The sequence below is a fragment of the Ammospiza nelsoni genome, chromosome 1 (assembly GCF_027579445.1).
Source record: "Ammospiza nelsoni isolate bAmmNel1 chromosome 1, bAmmNel1.pri, whole genome shotgun sequence".
Lineage (NCBI taxonomy): Eukaryota > Metazoa > Chordata > Aves > Passeriformes > Passerellidae > Ammospiza > Ammospiza nelsoni.
The window spans coordinates 142,750,733-142,764,714 of NC_080633.1; the positions used below are offsets into that span (position 1 = coordinate 142,750,733).

At 44.4% G+C, this 13,982-nt stretch overlaps 1 protein-coding gene across 9 annotated transcripts in view; it reads right to left on the reverse strand.

Moving 5' to 3' along the window:
* Window positions 1–1,968: 1,968 nt before the first annotated feature.
* The window catches only part of MTSS1 (MTSS I-BAR domain containing 1), a 126,822-nt gene continuing 114,808 nt past the window's right edge, over window positions 1,969–13,982 (reverse strand). For 3 of the 9 annotated variants that reach the window (XM_059466489.1, XM_059466480.1, XM_059466542.1), the window contains 5 exons: window positions 9,895–10,014; window positions 8,672–8,866; window positions 6,481–6,645; window positions 6,001–6,163; window positions 1,969–4,921 (listed from right to left, as the gene is read on the reverse strand). In XM_059466489.1, the coding sequence (XP_059322472.1) occupies window positions 4,227–4,921; window positions 6,001–6,163; window positions 6,481–6,645; window positions 8,672–8,866; window positions 9,895–10,014 (1,338 nt within the window). In that variant the 3' untranslated portion in view covers window positions 1,969–4,226. The remainder of the gene's footprint in view (window positions 4,922–6,000; window positions 6,164–6,480; window positions 6,646–8,671; window positions 8,867–9,894; window positions 10,015–13,982) is intronic. The other 6 variants (XM_059466522.1, XM_059466496.1, XM_059466505.1 and 3 more) reach the window with 5 other exon arrangements.

Below are 13,982 nucleotides of genomic sequence, written 5' to 3' on the forward strand. Positions count from 1 at the left end.
CTGGTACAACACAGGGGAAGTTCTGCTAACACTTCCAGTAACTGCCCTGTGAGAGAACAGATGCAATGCAGCCACTGAGCAAAAGCTCATAGGAAAACCTGACCCTTCAGCTTTTTCCTGTTTTTAGGGCTAGGAGATGTAGGGTGCCTAATCTGACTTCATTCTACAGTAGTTACTTGACTATGGCTATGTTTAAATCTAAAGTTTAATATTTCTCTGAACCCCAATTGAACAAAAGATGACAAAGCTTCAGCTTTTATAAGAACCAAAGATATGTAGCTCAGGAATAAGGCTTTAGTCTGGTTTATTTTTAGAAACTTTAAATCTGCTCCTTTCCAGTAAGTCTGCATGCTAAAAGAGGTATGAATTTTGAAAATAAAACTCCAGAAAAATAGCTTTACATATTCCACAGCTGAAATTTTCATTCCTGCCAAGAAGCAGGATCTGTTCTCTGTGCTGTTAGTCAAAAGCAGTGATGGGATTGAGGTGTGCCCTCTTCCAGCACAGCTGTTCAGCACATGCCACACCTCAGGCTGGAGCTGTCACTTGGAACAAGTGCCTTCAGTATTGAAACAGTTGAGCAAAGCACTGACACCCGAGTGAGACAAGATGCTCAGCTGTACTTCAAATACAGCCACAGAGAGAAGGGGGAATCAAACCATGATCCTTTTGGAGACCTTTCCAGCCAAACCACATTGGCTTTTCCTTTAACATCTTCCTGACTATATTGGGATGGGATGGGTTAACTTCATACAGAGCAGCTCTCATAGTCCTGGGAAGGTATTAAGAGCACACCAGTGCTCCACAGCATCCAGGGTGTCCACTTGGCATCCCACTCACCAGTGGACTGAGGGTGGGAAAGATCTTGGAAGGGGACAGTCATGACTCAGGACAGCTGACCCAAACTGACCTAAGGGCCTGAGCTCCTCTCTGCAGGGCTCCAGAGGCTCTGCCAGGAGCCTCCAGCACAGGCTTCCATGGGCTATCAGCCTTCTCTAAGCACCCACCTGTTCCAGCATGGGCTGCAGGTGGATCTCTGCTCCCCCTTGGACCTCCATGGGCTGCAGGTGGATCTTTGCTCCCCCTTGGACCTCCATGGGCTGCAGGGGCACAGCTGCATCACCTGCAGGAGAATCTCTGCTCTAGCACCTGGAGTAGCTCCAGTCCCTCCTTCCTCACAACCTGTGTGTACAGAGAGCTGTTTCACTCACACACTTTCACTCCTCTCCCCACCTGCTATTGCTGTCCCACAGCAACTTTTTTCTCCTTCTCAAATCTTTTATCCCAGTGGCGTTACCACCATCACTGTTGGGCTCGGCCATGGCCAGTGGTGGGTCCATCCTGGAGTTGGCATTGGCTCTTGCAGATGTGGGGGAAGCTTCTGGCAGCTTCTCATGGAAACCACTCCTGTAGCCCCCTGCCACCTGAACCTGGCCTCATAAGCCCAGTGCAGTAACAAATGGACCCATTTAGATAAAAATGAAATCATCACAGTGGCAAAGAAACCAGGTTATTGTGTGGCAACTCCAACAGAGAACAACATCCTCCCCTTTCTGCCTTCAGTGCTGAGAAAGCTGAACAAAATAAAATATTCGGGGCAGCTGTGGGAGATGGTGCTGGTGTTGTGCTTGATAAATTCTGGCTGTGTTGACAGCAGCAATTTTCCTCCTCTGGCCTAAAGAACTGGACTGAGATGGATGCATAAAAATGCAAAGTCATCTGTGCTTCTGGCCAGGTAACAACAGCGAGGTGCAGGGAAATGTCATCTGTTACTGTTTAATGGGAATTTCCATCCTTAGCACTGCACTTCTGCTCCACTGCTACCCTGCTGGTGCCCATCAGTACAACACAGCTTTATGCAATTTTATTTACTTGGTTTTTAATTCTTTCTGGCTTCTATGATCTTGAAGGCCACCATTGATATCCAATGCTCTGGAAGCAAAAAGTCTAAGAAGCAAAATACAGGAGTTTTTCAGCAGTTCTTTATTTATAATGTAGGCTTAAGCAATCATTACAATGTAGAAGGGAGACACACTTACAGCAATTATTTATACCAGTTTAGAACAAAAAACTGCACAGGGAGAGGTCAACTCTCAGTACAAACTAGCAACTAAACCACAATAATTTACCATTAGAAACAATTTATTTTTCAGCTGTGACACTGCTTTTACAATATGCAAAAACACAAACAATAGAACTATCCAAAGTGTTTTGTCACATTCTTTCTACATTGAATTTGGCAACATTTTATATTAAATTTTACTGATTATACTAACGTTTAAGAACTAAACAAGTGAAAAGCTGTACTTGGGTACAGTTACATCCATTTATTTCAAAGGTTTAAATAACACTTTTAACTATTGAGATTATCTCCTAACAGTTTTTGTTTATGCAAAAACCATCTCAAAGCCTCATTTGCACAATGCATCAGCTACTGTATCAAATTGGTGGGCTACACCACAGGCACTACTGTTTATTATATTCTGTAATAAGGAGCTTGTTTTTCAAAGAAACGAAGGTTTAATATTTTCTAAGAATCATGCTTTTTTTTTTTTTGCTTTTAAGCCATAACAAAAAAATAAGTTTAGCAAGCACAGCAGTGTAAAATGTCATATAGAACACAGTGACTACACAGTTACTAGAAGTTTCACATCCAATGCAGTTATGTATTAAAGCATAAGAGGTCATGTAGGCAAGTCTAGAGCCAACAGAAATCTGCAGTGTGTGGTGGAAAGCAGCCCCTTACGTGTGTTATTGGTGCCCTTCTGAACAATCCCGGATCCGCAAGTCTGGTGTCCCTCCACATGTGGGTCTGCTGTGGGTGGGCAGACAGCATCCTTCTGGATTGTCTGACTGGAACACGTGTCATGCCAAGGGCTCTGCACATTTCTGTCAGCTTTAGGAGACGGGTACTGCAGCAATAACTTACTTTTATTTTAAGGAAAAAGTCCAACTCTTAATGATTCTATCAATAGCGTTCCAAAAAACATTACTTAAAAGTACAAAAAAAGAGATTACAGTGGTCAGACTCCCAGTATTATCAAAAAGCCAGTATCCCCCCCACCCCCCACCCCTCAACCCTTTTCTTTTCGGTATTTAAGAAAAGCCAATCAACTGCCATTTAAAAGAAGTTAAGAAAAACAAGCCCCTGTATTGGAAAGAAACATTCGCAGTTTATTAGATCACAAGCTGGTTTTACCTGTCAAATTTTTAAGTGTTTTCTCAAAATAGTTGGGCTTTCTAAGGTGCCCAGCCTGCTGGGCACAGTCAGAAAAAGGCATTTTGATAACATTTAAGATAACATTTAAGAACTCCCTGCTTGCATTTTACAAATGTTTTCACATTTATAACTGCCTTAAGCCTGTTGTCCTTGTTTGTATTCAGCAGAAGGATGAGCGGAACAAAACATGAAGGTGGAAGAACCAAGCCTACACAGTTAAGGCTGCATGCATGTGACTGAGAGTTGCTGCTGTGCAGTCAAAAAAGAAATGTGGAAAAACCCAGTTTTTAAAACACCCTACAGAAACAAAACACTGCAATCCAATATGGCTTATTCTGATGCATTTACCATGAAGCTACTAGTAATTCATCCTACTAGGCTACTTTTGTGCAACAGCATCTGCTATTTTGATGGCATCTCCCTCCCCCACTACCCCCCAATAACTCTACCAACTGCAGGTTTCTTCCTTGCATTATATATTGCTTTATTGTCAATTTTTATTCCTGCTTTTCAAACTTTTTTAAATACTTAAATGACAATCCGTTCGATATAGCTTGACTTAAACTGTAATAAGTCCCATTGTTCTATTTTTTAACCTCACTATTACAAGGCGCTCTACAAAAGCTTGCAAAAAAGCCAAATTTTCATTAAATTCATTTGCTGAAGTTAACTACTCGACAATTTTTTTTTTCTTCTATGATTTAAAACTTTACAAAGAGAGTTATAAAAAAGGTAAATGGGATTTGGCACCTTCAGAAAAAATTAAAAGTGAAACTTAGATCAAAAAAATGCAGAAACAAAATCATTGATATTTACAAATTAAAACACCACTGAAGATTATGTCTTACTACGCTCTTTCATTTGTTTTCTCTTTTAGAGTACTTTCAGACCATCTGTTACCGAGTATCTTAAAAAAATCACTGATTACAGATTGGAATGGATAGAGACAGATTCGTTTTCTCACAGTTCCTCCTCGGTGTTCAGCAGTCTGGCAGCTTCTCCTCTCCTAGGAAATGCGAGGCGCCGAGCGATCGTTCGTGGTCGTCTTCTTCAGCTTGACGCCGCGCCGGATGGCGTTGAGCATATCCTCGCCCTGCGGGGCATCGCCGGGGCTCAGCTCGCCGGGCTCCAGCTCCGCGGGCCCCGCGGGCGCCAGGCTGCCCAGCCCATCGCGCTCGCCCTCCTCGCCCTCTGCCTCGGGCACCGCCTGCCTCTGCTCCTCGGCGGCGCCCGCTCTCTGGCCCGACGCCGCCGGAGGGTTGACAGCCGCCTGCCCGCTCCACGAGGGCACGCCAGTCACGGCCTGCCCGCCCTCTCCTGCTGCTGGGGACTCCAGGCCCTGCTCGGGGCACTCCTCTGTCCCAGCCAGGGCACCGGGCAGCCCCCCTGGGATATCGGGGACGGTCGGCGTTTTGACGGGGATCACCGGTGTCTTGATGGGAATGGGGCCTCCGCCGATGGTGCCGCGCCGGACCGAGGGCTTGGTGGAGGGCGTCCGTCGGATGGTGGCGACGCCGGGGGTGGCCATGACCGGTCCCAGCGTGGTTGGCAGACCTGCGGTGGAAGCAGGACGCTTGGTTTGAAACATTCTGCGATAGGACTGGCTAATGTCACTGTTTCTTGGGATGGTGGAAGATTTGTCAAACTCCTGTTGTTCTGCCTCCTGGTCACCACTCACAGAGAAATAATCATAATCTGAAACTGATGCCAAAAGACAGAGTTAGGATCAAGCTGGAGCAGACAGCTGAGTCACGTCAGTAAGTCTGAAGTATGGACAGGTAACCAAAAACCCTGGAGTCAGTAAGAACGAAGGGAGTTTCCACCTTTAGAAGGAAGAAAGTCCAAGGTTCAGTGACCAAGATTTGATGCCTGAAGGCATCACAGCAGACCAATCCTACAGCTGCAGGGGCCCCATGGCTCTTGTGAAAAAGAACGAGCTCCATATTTGTCACTAACATGAAGATACCAAAACCTACAAGCCACATGCCACCACTTGTAGATAGAAATACTTGAAAAATGTACTTTAGATTAGGCAAGTGGGTTCAGGGGACCGTGTAGCAGTGATTTCAGCAGCAAATTTGTTTATTTTGCAAACAAAGTAAATCCCAGCTGTCAGCTCTGAAAACTCAGCCTCAGCTTTAATAATTGCACTGGGTTCCTTCCTCTCCATGTAAGTGCTGAGGAAACAAGGCTTGAACTGCAAAAACCAAGCCTGGTCTCTCTCTTGCTGCTGGTTCTGAAACAGGGTACAAAACCCAACACCTTACTACAGCTTCCTAGCTATGCCTAAGTCTCCAATGCCTAAGACTCCAATGGAGTCTTTTTCCAATTACATTTCTGCTTAGGCAGGAAAATAAAAGATCACCAAGGGAAACCAAGAGCAGATTGAGAGTGCTGATGGAAAACAGCACAGCTCATGAGTGTGCATTTGCTGAGACAATAGCTCAGAAAGGACCCAAGAAGTATTGGATGCAATACCAGTGTCATTTTACAATTCCAGGATCCTCTTTAAAATGGTGGCATCCTTAGGCTGAAACTCACTGAAGCAGTGCACAAGAAAATACAATTGTTCACTAAACTATGCAGCAGTGCAGGTTTCTGTGTAGTTAATCAATCTAGGCTGCATTCCAAGCTGGAAAAATCTTCCTAACAGCAATGCCAGCCTTCCCCACCAGCTGACTACAAAGCCAGCAAGGGATAGCTGCTCCTTGCACCATGGGATGAGTGTGTGATGGCCAGGGTGGGAATGCTCTAGAAAGGAACATGTCCTGAATGGGTACCTTGAGATGGGATCGTGTCCTCTGAACAGCATGGAGTCGTTGTCTGGGTGCTGTAGCCACTGGAGCACTGCAAGGAATCCCGACTGCTCCTCTGGGTGTCCAACTGCAGCCCTCTGGACAGAGCAAGTGCCAGCTCCTCACAGGCCTCCATCTCCTCACCCTGCTGCTTACACACAGGAGAGAGACTTGTTACACCTGGAAGGGTCAGTCACCTTCACCCACTTTTAGCTAGCTCTCCTCCCCATCAGAGCTTGTCACCATCATAATCCAACAGGATTGAGCCCAGCCATTTGCTTGGCCATGGGAACAGATGTTTCTTTGGAGTACACTGCTCTGTGAAAGTCAGTGCCCAACAGTGCAATCCCTCCTGCCTGCACGATTCCCACCAACCACACCGGTACCACTTCCCAGATGAACACAACACAAAGCCAGCCTGGCCATTCCCTTTGCACAAAGAGGGTGTGTGAAATGAGAGTTCACCCTGGTGGCAGCCGACACCGTCATGCTCCGAGGTCTCTGCGGCTCCTCGGGGGTGGCGGGGGCTCCGCTGGGCGCGGCTCCGCTGGCGTCGGGCTCGCGCTTGTCCTTGCGGCGCTGCAGCGTGTTCACCACGGGCTGATCGTACGGGCCCGGCTTGGCCCAGTCCTGGGGAGAGCAGCTCGTCAGGGACAGATCCAACAGGAGCTGGGCTCAATCACAGGCACAACTATGCAACAGGGCAATCTTAATGCAGCAGATTGTGTGTCAAACTGCATATGCCTTTCTGAATATGGTGAGAAATTAATTTTGAGGATATTAAAAATCCTCATTTATTAAACCTATTTCCTTTATTAAAAGGAATCTAAATTTCCCATTCTACCTAAATGTTCTTCTATGAAGGTATTTAACATTTTGATACTATAATTTTATCTAAATGAAATTCCATGTGTCAAAGCCTACATTTTCAGAATTTCAAGCACAAAAATCATTGTCACACAGCAGAAGATACAGATAAATGTCCAATCAGTGGTGAAACTGTTCCAGATATACACAGGTTCTAGTATTACATGCTGTTACAGATGTCTTCAGTTCTGAAAAATTAGGCTTGAACAGATTTTTCATAACATATTAGTGGAGCAAGTTACTGTGAATTATGTCTCAGTTTACTTACTAACTGAAATCTAGTTTATAATGATAGTCTGTACTGAACAAAGACTAACCTCACTCTGAATTACTGGTGCTAAATTTGAAACAGAAATTCCTCAGGCCATGAGGGCTGTATTCACTTGGGGCTCCATTAAGCAAAGTCCTGAGGGTGTCCAGAACCCACACGCACACAAAGAGCTTGGCTGATCCAGGCCCTGTGCTGGGATGCAGAACCAGTGCTAAGCAGCAACACCAGCTGCTGCAGGGACAATACCTATCCTAAAAGTTTTCCTTCACTGAGACAAAGGCTGCTTTAAAAATGAAAGGAACAACTAGTGCATGAGAATGGGCCCCACACCCTCCCAGCTGCCTGCTGGGCAGCCTCCCACAGCCTTCTGATGGACAATTAATGATGGACCAAGACCACATTGTGGGTTTCTTGAGGTGTCTCAGTCCAAGAAACCAGAAGTGCAAGGCTGCTGAACTGACAGACTCCTTGGACAAACAGGTATTGGTTTTGTTAACTCATGTGAAACTCTGCTTTGCCTTCACAGCTGTGTCTCTGCTCTCAAAATGTTTTGTTGTGAAATATATTGGCAAAGAGCTTCTAGCAGACACAACAAAGGACCCTGAAGCCCCAGGAGAACTGTGGCCACTCTGAATGTATCCCAACAGTCTCCAGCTGCTGGAGAGAGAGTTGGGGCATCTGTAACAAGTTATCTCAATTTAGATGTGTATACATAGGTCCTGTGGTGCATATGCAGTATTACATAACCATCCACAGGCACTTAAAATCTGCACAGCTACTGCTGACAGCACTTCAGCCTTGCTGAGGATCCAGAGCAACAGACAAGAGACCTTTTCCCTTTGCTCTAGGGCAGAGTCTCCCAGGGGAACCACCTGGCAGGGATGAACTTTCAGGCTCTAGCAGAGCAGACATGTTTTGATGCCAAGTAAAATCCCTGCAGATCCAGCTGGAGCAACTGAGAGAAGATACTGCACTCATTTTTGGTATTGTCCCCAAGAGAGCAAAACAAGCTAGGTGAGCACATCCAGGCTGTGGCAGTAAAGCTTCAGTCACTACTTGGGTTTACATGAGCACCTTCTTAAACCACTCCAGCTGGATCTAGGAGAGTGGGCCTGCCTACAGCCACAGGGAGAACATCAGGGTGTCCAATGTATGGTCCCACTGAAACAACTGGATGCCCTTCATGCTCAAGCGAGCGTTTTGACCATGCTAAATAAGCTTTTTTCCCCCCTAAATAGAGCCCAGGTGTTTCACCAATGTTTCAGAGCTAAATTATTCCTTCCTACCTAGATTTTGTCAGCTTTGGCATGTTTCAGTTGGTGCCAGAATGCACAAGGTCATTCAGAAATACCCACAACCAGATTTTAGGTGTGATTTTCACCATGCAGTGCCCATTCAGAGTGATATCAAACAGAGCAAATCACCCAGGAATTACACGGACCGAAAGGGAGCAACAACTGCTGTGTGCATGCTGTTGGGATGAGAAGTGAGGACTGCCACAACAAAAGGAACACAAACCTTCCAGCTAGGGATCTTAGATGATGGCAACATGCCTGGCCCAATGGTGTAATAATGAACGTAGTCTGGAAGGAGGGCTGAGGGAGCCCGAGTCCACGCGCGGGAGACAGGCGGGAAATGAGGGAAAGGACCTGCACCAACTGAAGCTACGGATGGGTCACTTGATAAACTACAGTGATAAAACCCATTAGACAACTGGAAATGAAACAAATAAAAAAAAAAACAAAAACAGAGAAATTAATATAAACAGGATGAACACGAAAATACACTGTGACTGATGCTCTAGGGAGAAAGATCTCTGTATCTTAAAACAAAAGAAAGGAAATTCTTCAATTTGCTGCAAATAAAAAACAGAAAATTGATACAATGCTTGTGAAAAGTGAGATCACCTGAAAACTGTTATCTATAACAAATTTCAGGCATCAATCTAGCAGTCATTGTCTCCAGGCTGAGCAGCTTTTCCTTCTGTCCATGAAAGCAGCACACTGTGAAAAAGCCTTTGCAATTTAGGTACCCTGCAGACTCTGGACATAGAAACAAAACTTTTCCAAACCTGAAGGCATTTGTATTTGTGGTATTTAGTCTGTAGTGTAGCTGGACAGAGAGGAAAAGCATAAAGCCTTCAAACATGACATGTTCTGGTTGTGTGATGATATGGAAGAACAAAACAACAAAATCCAACAGCAAGGATTTACCAGATGAGAAAGGAGACTGCTATCACTTCCTCCCCCAATTTAGAGTCTCCCATGTAATTTAGTAGAGTATCCCATGTAATTTATTCCAACCATATGTATTTTGCTTTCCTTTTTGGTAAAAAAACCAAAAACAACCATTAATCAGTGTAAGGTATGCTACCTAATGGGAGAGGATGGGAGAAGCTACAAACAGCACAACCTGGGCAAGGCGCTTTTTGTCAAGCAACCAGCTGGGTGTGGGCAGCATTCAACAATCTCTTTGAGTAGAAAAGTTGGAAAATGACCTTTTCTTAGAAAATGACCTTTGTAAAATGCCCAATTTGTAGCTTCTCCCAGTAGCTAGTTCAATGGCAATTGTGGTTTTTATTCAAACATATTGACTCCTTAGGGAGTGTGTAGCAGTTCCTGGTCTCATCCCCACAAAGAGGAATCCTGGCTGCATCCCACGCATGGAGGTTTTGTCGAAATGTTGCAGGGTTTGGATAACGAGCTAGTAGGTTTGTATGTCTTGGAGATGAAGTTTTTCACCTTATCTGTGGAGGCCCAAGCCCCCATGGTGGAGCCTGAGCTGACTGAGGTGGGGGAACTGCACTCGCTCACTGACTGGCAGGTTTCAGAGGCTTCTGAAGAGGCAGAGCTGGACGAGTTCTGCAGCATAAAACAGCACCGCAATGCAGGGAAGGGAGACACAAGCCACCAGAAAAGAAAAAAAATCACAAACAAAAAGACAAAAAGCACATACACAGAGACACACAGGAGAGGGAAGGATGAGAGAAGCAAAGGGTTAGGATTTTAAAGATCAATTAGAAACTGCTCAAAACTACTGCTAATGTTCATGAAATCTATGAAAAAAAAGAAGCCACTTGCTTAATGCGAGAACTTGCCACACTGCTTAGGAATGAGGGAATTGAGGCAGAGACCTCAACTCCTCATTGCAATTTCAGCATCTCAATTCTGCTGCTGTCTCAGAGCAAGAAGCTGAGGGACCTGAGGGCACCTGTGGTCCAAACATGCAATATACTGAGACAACTGATTTATACAGAAAAGCAGATCATCAGTACTTCAAAGACACAAGTTTAGATTTAAAACATGGAGTAGCAAACGTCACATTCACAAGTTCTCGTACATTCTGATCTGCAAAAGTGCTTGTGAAAAGCTCATCTGAGTTCAAGTATTATGGAACAGAGAAAGAAGAGATACTTACCAAAATTGGAGGTTTCCAAAGTGCATGACCTGTATGCATGTGCCTCTGCAGGTAGGATGCATACACCAAAAGCACTCTGACTCAAACCCTCCTGCCCAGCAGCCAGCAGGAAGGTACATGCACTCTGCTGAGGGCACAAGTGCTGGCATGTGCTTGCCACCTGCCTTCTCCCAACTGCTGAGGCAGAAAATACCAGGGACTTGGACGGAAAGGAAAATGCAGTGTCCACTGAACACATCAAACATTTTGCTCCTACCTATGAACTTCTCCAATTTTCAGTGCACACCTATATGTACCTTTGCTGCTGTCAGACCTCTACAACAGCATCTAATTCAAAGGCCAAGGGGAATAATCACATGAACCATTTTACCAACTACAATGCTATTCCACATCTCCCCCTTGGAAGTGGCATCCTGCTCTGTGGGGATGTGTGTCCAGGTCCAACTGAGAGCTTGGACATGGTCACAAACACTGGCAGAGTTGTCAGGGCAGTACTGAGCTCTCTATTCACTCTCAGAAATTCAACACTAGCAAGACCAATTCACCCTTTAGTAGCCAAGGACCTGTGAAACGAGTCTACCTAAGGTGCTTTATGACAGCAGAGAGAATGTGCTGTTGTATCCAGTTTGTGTACTGAAGACAGTGATTTCAAGGATGCAGAGGAAGGGAAATCTCACCTGCAGTAAAATTCCCCAGTTAACCTTAGGTAAGATCTGGGGTGAGTTTACAATAGAAGGACAGCTGGGTATGAGGCAGTGTAGGGGAGTAACTTCTCCTAAAACCCACAAGTTGTCTCACTGCTCACCAGGAGCTACAGATAGGTAATTACAGCCAGCACCTGGGGAGAAGGAAATGTAGCTCTTCCAGGATGGAACACTGTCACCATAAGGATTTTGGTGAAGGCTGCTGGGGCAGCTGAGAAGTCAACACAGTATCAGCATCTTGAGCTTACTGGTAAACTGGGATTTCAGTGAAAGTTTGCAAAGGCTGCTAAAATTTTAAAAAGCATGTAGAATGATGGAGTATTTTATAGAAATAACACTCATGCCAGCCTATGCTGACTTGAGATGATCTGAAGGTGACCTGTCAAATGTGCTTAGGGTACAACTCTGCTCAGCTAACAAGGCTTGTATAGAAAGTGCAAGAAGAGTTGAGGTGAAGGTGCAATCAGAGGGAACAGCAACAAATGACACAGAGCTGTTAAGGACAGCAGTGAAAGGGGTGTACCTGATGATGCACTGGCATGATATTTAGTGGAACTTGTCACATTCTTGATTTAATGCAACTCCTTTGACAGGAAAAAAGCCTCTAAAAATAAGAATACTGATTAAGATAAGCTGCAGTTGACTCTGCCATCAGTCATAACCATGGAGATGAGACTATTGCCTCTATCCCTAGAGAAAAATACATCATAGAAAACTAGCTTTTACACTAAACTCCAGAGTTCTGCCTGACATTCCAGGTACCTCAGCAAAAGAAGCCTCAGGAGAATACTCACACTACTGTTATGGTTTAACCAGAAAAAAAAAAAACAAGACAGAAAAATGCAATTACAGAAAATACTTTCTGAAACCTCCTACTTATGGCCTGAATGACCCTCCAGGGTCTGCATGCTCTGCACATGGCAAGAGAGATAGGAAGGGTCTGAGTGCCAAGCATGGCATCTCCCATGCTACCTTGTTTTCTACAGATGCCACAGGGTGACAAGTAAGAATCTGTAATTTACATTTAATACACTGTTTGTGTTTACAAGACAGAAATTTCACAATGTTTTTTAAAGTAATGGTAGAGAGAGCTCATAAATGAGATTTATTACCAACAAAGATGCTGCTAAAAAGGTCAAAAATGCAGATTCTGAAGATGCAAAGTATTGGCAGAAAAAAAAAGACTGGATTTGGTGAACTTGTTTTTGCAATAAAATGATTCCTCCAAGGTGAAAAAAAGATGACAAAAAGGACTCTCCCACTAATTCAGTGTGTCCATTTTCAGCAAGAAAAGCTGGACAGAGGCTGAACCAAGATGCCATGGGGAAAACATCCCCATGGAAATGCAAGAGGTGGTGGTACAGAAACAGGGTCCCCTCATCTTCAGAAACTTGCAAGGCACAGAGGAAGGGAATCTCTGGTCTTGCTAAAAAAGGATTCCAACAATGGAGGGGGAGGCAGAAGAATACTGAACTCCTGAAGGAAAAGCATAAGGAAAACATGACTGGCAGCAGGTCAAAGGATGTTTGGATCAGACTGGAGAGCCAGTCCTGAATGGCTGCACCCAGGTGTGGGAAACACAGACTTCCCTTCCTACCATAAAGTACATGAGGGGCTGAAAACAGAAACTGCACAACTGCTGCTGGGGCAAGGAGCCTCCAGACTTTGGAGTGCTTGTTCAGGATGCACAAGCCTTGGCACACCCACTCCTGGGAGCACACACAAAGGGCAGAGCAATTTCTACTCCCGAGCCCATGCTGTGAGAAATTTGACTATCAGACCTTTTTCACTTTGCTTTAGTAGATTCCTTTTTTAAAATAACTGTTTTGTTGGAATAGTTTTTTAAATCAGTTCTTCCATTTTAGCTGTTTTTTTCCCACAGCTGCAATAATGGCAGTTCTGCTCTGTTCTAAAATTATCTCTTCTGAGGAAAAGCTTAAAATTAACAGTATAAAGCTAAACTTTATGCTCTGCAGTGACAAGCAGTGCCCCAAATGTACATTTGTACAAGTGTAGCTTGGTCTCTGGTCTCTCAGATGAGCCATGGATAGTGTCCCACTGCTTGGTGTGGTATGTATAAGTGCCAGCAGGGATATAAAATAAAGATTTTCTGAGCTACTGGACTGTACAATTTTATTTTCCATCTGCTCTCCTACTAACCTATAAAAGGACCATGGTTATCTTGGATTACTTGCATCCTTTGTTTGCTATGTTTTCACTCAACCATGGCATTGCTTTCTTAACCCTCTCCCATTCTCAAACAGGACACAGAGATTCCTGGACAAGAGTTTCCCAGGAGACCAAATCCCAATGATGAGCGTGGTCCAGTGTCCCTCTAGAGCCAGTGGGAGATGGGCTCAGCTTCTTTCAGAAAAGCTCTGGATACTGACTCAAGGTCACCTCCTGAATTTGTCTAATTTCCAGGAATCTGCCTCTGCTGACTCTAGATAAATATCTCTGTATTTTTCTAGTCAGGAACAAACTATTGCGAAGCAACTTAGAAAAGGAATTTTAGAAGAAACAAATATCTGGCGATAAGTTACAGATGTGTTTCAGTTTGAACTTGATTTTTGGTTTTTGTTTTGTTTGTTTGCTTTTGGTGGGTTTTTTTTTCTGTTTTGGGGTTTCTTTTCAGGTCTGATTTGGAAGCATTTCTTAATTTAAATGGAAAACTGAACAGCTGTAACCATATATTTCCCCTATTTTCA